Source organism: Chinchilla lanigera, unplaced genomic scaffold, assembly GCF_000276665.1.
Source record: "Chinchilla lanigera isolate Chin_1 unplaced genomic scaffold, ChiLan1.0 scaffold00039, whole genome shotgun sequence".
Classification (NCBI taxonomy): Eukaryota; Metazoa; Chordata; class Mammalia; order Rodentia; family Chinchillidae; genus Chinchilla; species Chinchilla lanigera.
In genome coordinates this window covers 7,134,442-7,146,660 of record NW_004955440.1, presented here as the reverse complement: position 1 = coordinate 7,146,660, position 12,219 = coordinate 7,134,442, and the positions used below count along the sequence as shown (strand labels likewise).

The following is a 12,219-nucleotide window of genomic DNA, read 5'->3' as shown; positions in this document are numbered from 1 at the left end:
AAGCTACATAAGCTGTTGAGCCAGAAACTCTGAACTCAGGGCTCCTTGAAAGCTCGATTATTCTCTGTTTTTATTCTCCCACGTCATTTCCCTCAGAGTTCCTCCAGCTAGAATGCCCGCCCTGTGTTTCTCCACCTCCTGAATCTTTCCCATCTTGCAAGGTCTAACTGTAGCACTTTTTCAATAATAAAACATCTGCAGATTCCAGGAGCCTCAGGAATCCTGTGCCACACATCCCATTTCCTACATCCTTGATAGGAGAATGGAAGCATTGTCTATATACACAGTCTGCATTATTTAATATTGTGCTTTATAATAACTTTTTCAGTTCAAATTTATTTTTATTTGCATATATTCTCATTAAATTTTAACATGTCTTATATTTTGCTATTTGACTAAATTTATTTTTACTCTTCATGAGAAGGAGAAACTTTTGGGAATTATTTCATTTGCATAAGCATGTCTTTATTCATGGGTGGGACAAATAAAAATGAAACACCTATCTTATGCCAGAAATAGTTCCAGATACAGAACTAAAGAAACATATTCTTGTCAAGCAAAACACTCCTACAATTTATCTTCTAGAAGATAAATGATGCATTTAAATAATGTCACACAGTTATTAGTACTATGTAACAATGCATTCATTGTTAGAGATGAACAGTTATTAGGGATACCTTACAGTTATGATTCTCAAAGAAGTGATCACTAGAAAGATGATACTTAAGGAGGGACCTGAATAAAGAGAAGTAGCCAGCTCTGTACATTCTTGAGGAACGAGCTTTATATAGAGACAGAATAAAAAATTCTCAGTTAAGAATGTGCTTAATGTGTCAAGAACAGCAAGAAGCTTACTTTGCCTCAGAGCATGTAAGCAGTTCAGGATAGTGCCAGTATGAAGGTGGCAGTGTGACCAGGTTCTGATAATTACCGGGTTCTGGTCTACCTTGAAAGGAAGCCCCAGGAGTGTACGAGGGAGGTAAGCAGCATAATCTGATCAAATGCAATTTTCATTTTGTAAGCACTTTGCATTTATTTTTTTAACTTTTAGCTTTTAGCTAATTTTAGCCTTGCAGAAAGTTGTAAGATTAGTTAAAAAAAAAAAAGTTCTGATTTAACATTTTGCATAATCGTAGTATATATACCACATTTTCTTTTCAAACGAAGGCTTTGGCAGCAGTTTGTAGAGTTTGCTGTAGTAGGGTATTCTGGAGGACGCCTGAGGTGAGAATTCTTGCAAAGTTTATTTATGAAGAGAGTGCTATTCAGGAAAAATGTGTAAAACATGGAAAAAGAAAGGAAAGAGCTGACCAAAACTGTGTCTCATGCAAAATCCAGTTCTGGCTTGAGGCTTCAGGTATTTGCTTAAGAACATAAATAACATGTCAGACAAGAGTGTCTATTTTCATGCACCCCATCAGTGATTCATTGGCTTTTGGGCTGTAACTTCCCAAGCAAGTCTGCTCCAATCAATGGAGTACAATTGTCTGAACAAGGAGATTAAGTGTGAAGCTGCAGCTGCTAAAGCAGCTATTGGGGGGATGGGCAGTGCTGCCTATAAAAGGAGTCTGGGCAGGCACCATAGTGCACAGCACCTCTTACAGGGGACCCTGTGAAGGACTCCTGTACTGAACATCTATGGATCACCACTTTGCTCAGCAGTGCAGGTAACTTCCACATGCACCTGGTACCATCCCATTTCTCAGGAAGTCTGCATTTAAGAATGGAAAAAAAGCAATTACAACTAAGTGCAGTTTTTCCCAAAAGAGATAATTAGTTCATGATTTATAATGTCATTGGAGTTCAAATGTAAGAGAGTATGTCTAATAAAGAAAAAGCTTGTGGGAAAAAATGTTGTTAAAAATTTCACATGATCACATGCTAGAAGGAAAGGCCAGCATTGGAAGGGTAGACGTTTAATCCAATGTGAGGATGTTTTTATAAAGATGTTTTTAGAGTTACTAACACCTGCACTTGAAACCCAAGGAATCACTTGCTAGCTGTGAGACCTCAAAATGAAACTCCTATTTATCTACAGATTTTGTTTTAATCATTAACAAGCACCAAAACAATAAAAAACAACATAATGCTGTATCTATAAAATAAGACAATGCCCTGAGCCATGAGTTTTATTTGCTGATGTCAACACTGAGTGCTTACCTAGAAAGGGACATGTTGTATAAGGTAATAAGAGATCAAAATAGAGACTCTTCAATACCCTTGTAATTAGACTGCGCTTGTTAGCTAGTAATGAAGTTCAGTGCAGTTTTGACTCAAGTGGTGATTTGAATAGGATATATCTTCTGGAATATTCCTTTGGCAGACTGGTCTAATGTAATGAGTAGACACAGAAAAGAAAACTAGGTAATTGCCATTAATAGTTCTTTATTAGAGAAAAGAGTAATAGAAAAGTGTCAGAGAGCTAGAAAGGGGAAAATATATACATGAAACAAAATAGGGTTGCCATAGTGGAAATTAAGAGTGCTTATGAGAATAGAAGAGCTAGGGAAAATGTATCTTAGAGGGATAAGAGGTCAATAATTTAAAAGCACTCATATATTTTCTATTTTCCTTCCTTCTTTCTTTCCTTCTCCCTCTGTAAAAAATTTTGAAGGGTCACTAAATGCCACTTACTAATCTTTGTCAGAATTAGCAGCCAAAGCAGACGCTGTCTTTAATTACTGAATTGTTAAGATGGATGAGGGGTGGCACAATAAGATTTAAAAGGTAGAATCTTGTGAGGTGTTTATTTTTAGAAAAGTCAAGAGGAAAGAATGAAGACTCCAAGTGTATCAAGCAATGGTACACTAGATATTTACTGTCCCCACAGCCCAAAGGAGTTTCAAAAGGTGGGCGCTCTGCACTGCCGGCCTCGCCCAGGGCCTCAGGTGAAAGGCACCGGGGCAGGGGGAAGAGGGCCTCCCACTTACACAGGTTCAAATTTAAATGGCAAAACCCGAGTATGCTCTAGAGCATCAGTTTTCTTATTTGTGAAATGAATATGACAATGTTTACCTCAAAACACGCGATTTTAATGACTCATTTAAATCAGACATTGAAACCAAAATGAATTTTGTGAGGTATGTCAGGGCTAATAATAAATTATAAGAATAATGCATCATGTGCCAGTGCAAGACACTGAATAACTTTGTCATGTATGGTTCATCATCATTTTCTAACACTGGTACTTTTTAACCACATTTTAATATTTTCTTTAGTATGTTTTGTTAGTTCAATTCATCTTCTCATCCTGTATCGATTTTAATTCTCTTCTTAAAAAAAGAAATCCAGAAATCATGTGTAAAATTCTGTCACTTTATCTCAAAGCCACTTGCTTCATAATTGATATAAAATTTTAAATATCTTTTATCAACACAATATATGTGCACATATTTATAAAGTACAGTGTATGAAGTGATGTCAGTGACAAAGAGATTTAAGAATTTGCATAGAAGTCGAAGGGGATGTCTCCGATGCAGTGTGGCGCCTGCCTGTAACTCTAGCTCTGTGAGAAGCCAAACCAGGAAGATGGAAAGTGTGGGGCCGGCCTCCACTACTGAGACCCTGCCTCACAATCATATAAAAGGGGTTGGAGATGCGGCTCAGTGGTATTGCATTTGTCTAATGAGGATGTAGTTTCCTTTTCCAGCAGCAGAAATTTAAAAAAAACAAGAAAGTAAAATAGTGGTTCCTAGAGTTTAAGGAAAATGGGAAGGAGGAGGAGAATTCTGCCTGTGTGTACAATGCTATCATTTGTTAAGGAGAATCAATGTTGGTGTTTTTGGTGTTTTGATAGCACAGCATGAATTTTTTTTTTTTTTTTTTGACCCAGAGCCTTCACAGTTAGCTACATCCCTAGCATTTTTAAAATATTTTGAGCAGAGTCTTGAGATTCTAACAGTCTTACCCCCTGCCTCAATCTGCCTGGGTGCTGGGATTACAAGTCAGGCGCCGGGGGCTGGGGATTTAGCTCAGCGGCAAAGCGCCTGCCTGGCAAGCGCAAGGTCATGAGTTCGGTTCCCGGTACCGGAGAAAAACAAAACAAAACAAAAAACAAACAAGTCAGGCGCCAACACAGGCTTAGAAAGTATTTTTTCAAATGAAATAAAAATCTCTCTTGATGTTATCTCTACAGTAGTTAATAACTCTTTGATATATTTAAAGCCAAATATTACTGTTACATATGAGTCAAAACACATCCCAGGAAATTTTTAGAAAGCAATGCATAATTTTATTTTCCCAAGTAGCATATTACTAGAAAATGAAAATTTAAAAATTGACCATCAGTAAGTCATTCTGCATTTACATGCACATGTACACTTTATGAATGCAGAGAAAAGTACACTTAAGCAAGTACACTCTGTATATCTTTACATGGGAGTATGTTCACCGCTGAAGCATCCTCTCTGGTAATATCTTAGGCTAATATCAATTTTCTATATTTTTCTTGGTATGTATTAATAGTGCTCTGAATTTAAGATATCATTTTAAAATCAGTGACTTCAAGTATTCTTCAGTTTATCGCCAAATGCGAAACGTGGTGCTTTATGTTGCAGTTTTAAAGGAAATGCTGTCTTTCTCTTATTCGTCCATGGCTGAATATATGCCCAGTACTTCTGGTTACGCCCCATACAGGGTGCCAAGAGTATCGGCATAAGCGGCCAGTAGGAATAGATGCGAAGCTATCTCTTTCTTTTTCAATGCTTATGCGCTCCAGCGTTAAACTTACACTATCTCTTCAAGTAGTCCACAACCAGCATCAGCACTGCAAACTCACCACATCCTAAGGTTACCTCTTTCTCCAGAGTTTTGTTTCACATTCTCTCCATGCTTCGTGCTCCACTAGCTGTGACTTTGGTGACATAGTGGTCACTAACTCTTTATATTCTGTGTGCCTAAGACCATAAATGTTTTAAGCCAAAACCCATTCTTAACATTGCTGCTATATCCTGTGCTACATATTATAGTGTCAGTAGTTAGTGTGCCCTTAAAAACTATTATATGTTGACCTAATGAGTATGTGGCTGCTTACAACTTTTAACACTGTAATCAGTGGCATATTTTGAAGGCTTCCTTTAATATATGCCATGCTCGTCTATTTGCTTCATTTAAATAGGGCTCTGTAACAAACACAAGTACAATAAATATTTCTCATCCCAGCGTGTAGTGGTTGAGCACCATATGTGCTATGAGAACAGGAAAGGTTTTGTCCATTGCTCTGTGCCTAGCGTCAGGCGGTGAGTGGTACAAGGAAAGAGTCCCAGGAGTACAGGGTGAATCAATGAGTGTTGTGTCATAAAAGGACACTTTCCAGGTGATCTTTTAGCATGAAAGTGTAGTACTACATCGGATTGACCTAAATATCATAACCGTTCACTGGTTTTTAAGCCTCTAAAATCTCTGGATGGCTCTTTTATGTTGCCTCGTGTCTCTCCCAAATTGCAGCAATTTTAGGGAGAAGAGGTACAGTACATGGGCCACAAATCAGTCATAATTATTTAATAAGAATATCTTTGTTTTTGCTTAACAAAATAGATCTAAATAAATAATGAATGCATATTTCAGGACTATTTTGCTACTTTTTGGTGCATTTATTTTACTATGTCATAAATATGTATGTAGAAAAAAAAGTCTCTAAATGTCCATATGAAAATAATTTTAGTGTAGTTTGGAATCTGAGTAGCAAACCTATCACAAAAATACCCTTCACAAGTTTTGAAACTAATTTCATACAGTGTTAAGTATGTTCAGTGTTTTGAGCTGCTCTGTATAACTTTTGAGGCAAGAACGTGGCTGTGCTCACTTTTTTTGTTATTGTGCAAATCTTGCCTTTTGCATACAACCAATATATACGAACCCTTTCTCTATTTCAGAAAACATGGTAATTTGAATTTGTTGTGTCTAAGTCTTCCTTTGAATATCATGTTGGAAATGTGATCATTTCTCATAAGAGCGCTGTCAATTTCCTTTTTTCACTTTTTAATTTTTTTTTAATTACTGTGTTTTTAGTCCAAAATGATCACATTCCTCATGGGAAGTTTGTACCTGTACAGGACTCATCTTAGTGTTCTCTTCATGCCCTTCTCCTCCACACCCTCTCTCTCCATCTTTTGATCGCCTTCCCTTCCCTGTTTTCTATTATCAAGCTATGATTTTGCTCTTTGTGTATACTTTGTGTCTCTCACATATTTATCCGTGTCAGATTTATCTCATTTACAATGATGGTCTCAACATGGACCCTTTTCCCACAAATGAGACTATAGTGGAAATAGGGAAGTCATTGGAGACTCCATGAAAATATTATAGTTCAACAACAGGATTCAAAAATCTGTGAACGTAATAGTAACCTTGTCATACACACGATTAATGTGTACTAATGCATTATCATACACAGTACAATGGGTTTGGGTATTTATTCTATACACTTTTCAAATTGTGATTCTGTTATGTTGATTATAATGAATATATCATTTTATTTTACATTTTAGTCCTTTTATTAATTTGTTTCCATATATTGCCATTCTCCCTCAGATAAGATCTTCCTAAGAATTGATTTTTTAAAAATGCATTATTGGTTTTTTTATTAAACGAGAAAGAAGTTGTGATATTTTACAGATAGGCATGAACTTGTTCTTTCATATAAACTTGACTCTTATCACTACCACAGGAAACAGTTGATTCTTTATTAACTTTTTAATTTAAAAGACTATTTCTTTTATTAGAGATCTTAAGAAAACATCAAAATCATTGATTGTGGATTTTTGCAATATAAATCTCAATCATGGAAAAACTTCATTTTATAATTTCTCTCTAGATATAATTCTGTCCAATAATACAGGATGGAAGAAGATCTGATAAGGATAAGTGTAAGACAGGCAAGCAAAGCCTGACAATGCAATATATAACACTTTAGAACTCTCCGATGCTGCTAAATCTGAAAAATAATGTTTTTCATTAAATTGGATCACATCCTTATTTTCTTCTCTTCCATAATTAGCAAGTTTAATATTTTTGGTGTAAAATAAATTTTTCTTTGGCAGAGGTTTTTTAATGTACTTCTGCACTACATTACATGCCAGAGGAAAGAGAAAAGCATTTTCAATCTTTATTAGACAACTTCCCTGAACTCTAAAGACAGCAGCAGGAAACTGGATCATTTTATGGTTCATGTTACTCATAATTATAAATGAAGAAGCAAAGTAACTCCAAACAAGACTCCAAATAGCCACTTAATCATCGGGCAGAAACTAGTAAAGCCTGAACCACTTGATTTAATTGTTTAATCATTTCTTAGAGGTTGAATGGACATGGTACATCTCTATATTTTACTTAAGAGGCAATATTTATATTTAGTAGGATTGCATTTGTTCTGGATCTACATAACAAACTAGACAAATATTCACAAATTACTTTTTCTCATTTGGTTTGTTCAGTCTTACCCCATCTGAACAGAAATACAAGTGTAGAACAAACACAAAATGCCTTTCATTCCATTGCATTTGACATTAATCTCTACCTCCTGTTGTTTATTAAATGTTTAATTGAGCATCTCTGTGACATTCATCTGCTAAATGTATTTTGATTGCACTTTGCTTTGAAAGTATGTAATGTGTCATTTTTAATGATTAGCTGTATCATAATGTTAAATATTTATAGCAGTGAAGATTGACTATAGAATCATATCATAGATCTTATTCTTCTAAAGTGATGAAACTTTTCTGTCTAAGATATCATAATGTTATTATAGCCTTAGTGTGTTTATGGTATTTTTATAAGAAGATACTGGCTAGGGGCTGGGGATTTAGCTCAGCGGCAAAGCGCCTGCCTGGCAAAGCGCAAGGTCGTGAGTTCGGTTCCTGGTACCGGAGAAAAACCAAAAAAAAAAAACAAAAACAAGAAGATACTGGCTGGAATCCAATCATATTTTCAAAATAAAAGAACTATAAAAACATTTTGCTATGTATTATTTTAGTCTACTGTTATGACAGACATGAAAATGAAGACAAGTAGTCTGTGAACAAATTAATTATTAGAGTGAAAAGCTGAAGCACCACGGGAACCTTAATTAAGGACTGTCCTAGTCACTCTTTCCTACCACACACATCCGTCTTTAAACTTTAGCATGTACACAGGAGCCAAACAATGCTGTAGACTAATCCTGAATAGCTTTATCTTATGACTGAGTTCATGAGTCTTTTATGTTCTGAGAAATATATCTTCATGAAGGCATTCCAAATGTAACCAAACACACCACATCAACTTGGACAATTTTTGGTAATGGTTTAAATTATCCCTTCTGTGTATACTATAAATAGAAAAATGGAAATAACATGTTAAAGGTTATTAGAGTTCATAATTAAGAAACTAAGAAGCCTAAGAAGGAGAAATAATGTTATTTTTCCTATGTGAAGTAAGATTTTTAAAGATTTTAAAAGTTTCCTACTTCCTATGTGAAGTAAGATTTTTAAGATTTTTAAAATAAATACTATGCAATCTGAACACATGTATTTGAGATAAAGGTTAGGTTTTTTTTTTATTTCTATGGGACTATGATGTATAATGAGCAAATTCTGTGATTGTTAAAGAAAATATGAAGCATAATTATGCATTAAAACCAAAAAGCATAGATTTAACCAAGCTCAAATTTCCTTCTATTATGTGTGTGTGTGTGTGTGTGTGTGTGTGTGTGTGCGCGCGCTGTTTTGCAGGTCTGGCTGTGGATCACCTTACTGAGCGCATATACTGGGCTGACGTCGAGCTGTCCGTTATTGGAAGTGTTCTTTATGACGGTTCTGATTCAGTAGTCTCTGTCAGCAGCAAACAAGGTTGGTGCAGTGTTTGGTTTGGCTTTTAGCTATTGAGAGTATTAAATCATAACACATAAATATAAGTGTGAAAGCTATGAATTGTATATTTCCTTAAATTTGCCTTTCAACTTGCAGCTCTTACATTAATTAAAATTTTCACTTTTGTGAGAAAGACAAAAAGGCCAATGCAGAAAATCATCTTGACTTAGACAATCATGAGCCATATTTGCTAAGATTATGGAAAGAAAATCATTCTTTTATTCTCTAGTTATGCCATACTGAGCAGGCATATCAAGTGCTCAAGAACAAAACCCAAGACTATTAATTTTCATTTCCAACAGCAGGGATGCAAGCAGGAAAGGAAATATTGCATGTAGTAAAATGCCAAGTAACAGTCACTGGTATTGAAAGATATCTTCATTGAAGTGAAAGGCTGGTGTGAAAAGATGACAGTTTACCTCCACCATCACTGACCACAAATCTCACAGTGCTCTTCTGTTTCTGAACCCATTTTATTTCTACCTCTCTGTCCACTTCTTGTTTTATCTTACTCTCATTTTCTAACTCCCTTTCATGCCCAGGGAGCCTTTCCAGACTGTCAGCTTCTTCTGGTCAATGTTAATTCTTCCCTTTGTCTTTTTTTCTCTTCCTTCTCCCAATCCTAACATGTTTGTAATATAAACTCAGAGTTTTTATATCATAATATTATATTCAATGAATGTAGCTTTGCTTCCTGTTTTTAAAGAACACAGAAGTTGAAGAAACATAGTTAAATCAAGTTTTCATTGTGCCTTTCATACAGTATGTTTTTTGAATGTATGACCCAGGCTGGGGGGAAAAAAAAACTACATTCCTGAGAAGAAAGTGCACTACATTGTGATGCTGTGGGTGGAACACTCTGTAGACATCTACTAAGTCCGTCTATTCAAAAATCTGCTTCAGTGCGAATATGTCACTTTGGAATTTTTACCGAGCTGATCTCTTCATGATAGTGGCATATTGAGGTCCTTCATTACAACTGTTATTAGTGCTTATTTGATTTTTCATGTTGCGAGTATTTGTTTTATATAACCCTGTATTTATTTAAAATGAATTTTACTTCTTTCAATTTAAATATACATGTTACTATTGAAGAAACAATGAAGAAAAACACAGACATAAGTAAGTTTGTGTCTTAAAATTTCTGGATCATTAGAAAATATAATCATCTCACTTTTTACACATTTCAGTAGCAAAGTTACATTACATATTCCTTTGATTAAATGTCCTAAAATAATAGGCATCAAATGTGAAAATTTAAGGTCACTGTAATTTTCAGTCCATGCTGTCATGTGAAGGAGTGCCATTGCCAGTTTGTTTTTCTTTGGTTTTCCACATCTCATTAGTTGTAATAAATAACAGCTTTATTGAATCAAGTTAAAATACTATGCAATTTCCAAATCTACAATGTATGATTCAGCATATTGACGGAGTTGTACAACCATGACCACTATCATATTTTGACCATTTTTGCTGTCACCCCCTCTAAAAGGATAACCCCAGTCTACTAATGAGCTATCATCCCCCCATCCCTCCCCTCGGAATTTAGGCAACCACTGAACTACACTTTATCTTCATAGATTTTTTTCCTACTCTGGAAATGTATTTATTTTTCAAAATAGACCCTGTTTATATCAACAATAAAGACCATAACAAATTCAAAGAGATGGAAATCATGCAAAATGTGAGCTCTCCAACCATGCTGGACTAAAACTAGAAACCAACAGCATAACTTCTTTTCCTCTCTTTTTTCCTATTACCTATCTTTTACTTGACCTTTCTTTATACGTTAACTTTTTCATATAAGACAAAGAGTGCTATGTTCAATTTATGTGTTTGATTTACTTCACTTAATACTATAGGCCCAAGATACATACTTTTCCCTAAAGATGCTTCAAGGTTGTTTCTTTATAGCACAATATTACTCAGTGTATATGAATGCCAGACATTATTTATCCATTCATCTGTAAATATGCATATAGGCTATTTCTCATATTTAGCTGTAGTGAGCCGCACTGTTATAAACATTGGTATGTACCTATCACTATGGTATGAATTTTTAACTCTTTTGAGGTGCTAACTAAAAGGGGAAAAACTGAGTCAAATGAAATTTCTATTTTCATTTTTTTGAGAAATTTCTATACTGATTTCCACTGTGGTTGTATCAGTTTACACTCCCACCAACAATGAAAAAGTTCATTTCTCCCTACAGCCTCACCAGTATTTGTTATTTGTTCATTTCTTGATCATAGCCATTCTTTCTGGGATGAAATGGAGTCTTAATATTGTTTTAATTTGCATTTCTAGACTGATCAACAATGTTGAATATGTTTTCATGTATTTATTGGACAATTTTATATCTTCATGTGAGAAGTGTCTGTTTATTTTAGAAGTGGGTCTTTAAATTTGGGGCATCTAAGTTTTTTTTTTTTAGTTCTTTATAGATTGTAGATGTTAGTCCTTTATCTGAGTAGCTGGCCACATCTTTTCTGGTCTGTCAATTGTGTCTTCACTTTGTTGGTGATTACCTTTGATGTGCAAGAGATTTTTAAATTAATTTGATCCCATTTGTTGATTCTTGGTATTATTTCTTGTACAACCAGAGCTTTATTTAGAAAATCTTTGCCTACACCTCTTTCTTCAAGAGTTTTACCTATGTTCTCTTCCAGCACATTGTCTCTGTTCTAATGTAGAGTTCTTTGATTCATCTTAATTTTAGTTTAGTGTATGTTGATGAATATACATCTATGTTCAATCTTCAGCACATCGGTACATAGTTTTACCAGCATCACTTGTTAAGTAGTTATCCCTTCTCCAGCAGAGAAATTTGTCCTTTTTGTTGAACATCCCATAATAGAGTGTGCCTGGAGTGTTTATATTTTCCATTCTGTTCCAGTTATCAAGAAGTCTTTTTTTGCCGATACCATGCTGCTTTCATCACTGCAGCTTTGTAGCATAACTTCAGGTCCAAGATTGTGAAGCAGTCTGCCTTTCTCTTGGTGCCCAGAAATGGTTTTGTTCTTTGAGGTCTCTTCTATGGTTGTTAGGATTGCTTTCTCCATTTCCATAACAAATGTTATTGGTATTTTGATTGGAATTGCATTAAATCTATATAACCACTTTACAAGTATGACCATTTTAACTATATTAGTCCTGGCTATGCAGGAACAGGGGATGTGTTTCCATTTTTTGATGTCCTCTTAGACGTAGAGTTTTCCTTATAGAGCTGTTTCACTTCTGTCTTGGTTACTTTTCTCTCACTGCTGAGGCAAAATACCTGATGTCCAAAATTAAAGAAGGAAAGGTTTATTTAGCTTTCAGTCTCTGGAGGTTTCAGTTAATACTTAGCTGGCTCCAAGGCAGAGTGGCCTAG

General features: G+C 35.1%; 1 protein-coding gene across 1 annotated transcript in view; it reads left to right on the top strand.

Annotated features, from left to right (window-relative positions):
• The window catches only part of Lrp1b (low density lipoprotein receptor-related protein 1B), a 1,427,040-nt gene that overhangs the window by 1,328,906 nt on the left and 85,915 nt on the right, over positions 1-12,219 (top strand). The window contains exon 80 of the mRNA XM_013517439.1: positions 8,709-8,825. Within this exon, the coding sequence (XP_013372893.1) occupies positions 8,709-8,825 (117 nt within the window). The remainder of the gene's footprint in view (positions 1-8,708; positions 8,826-12,219) is intronic.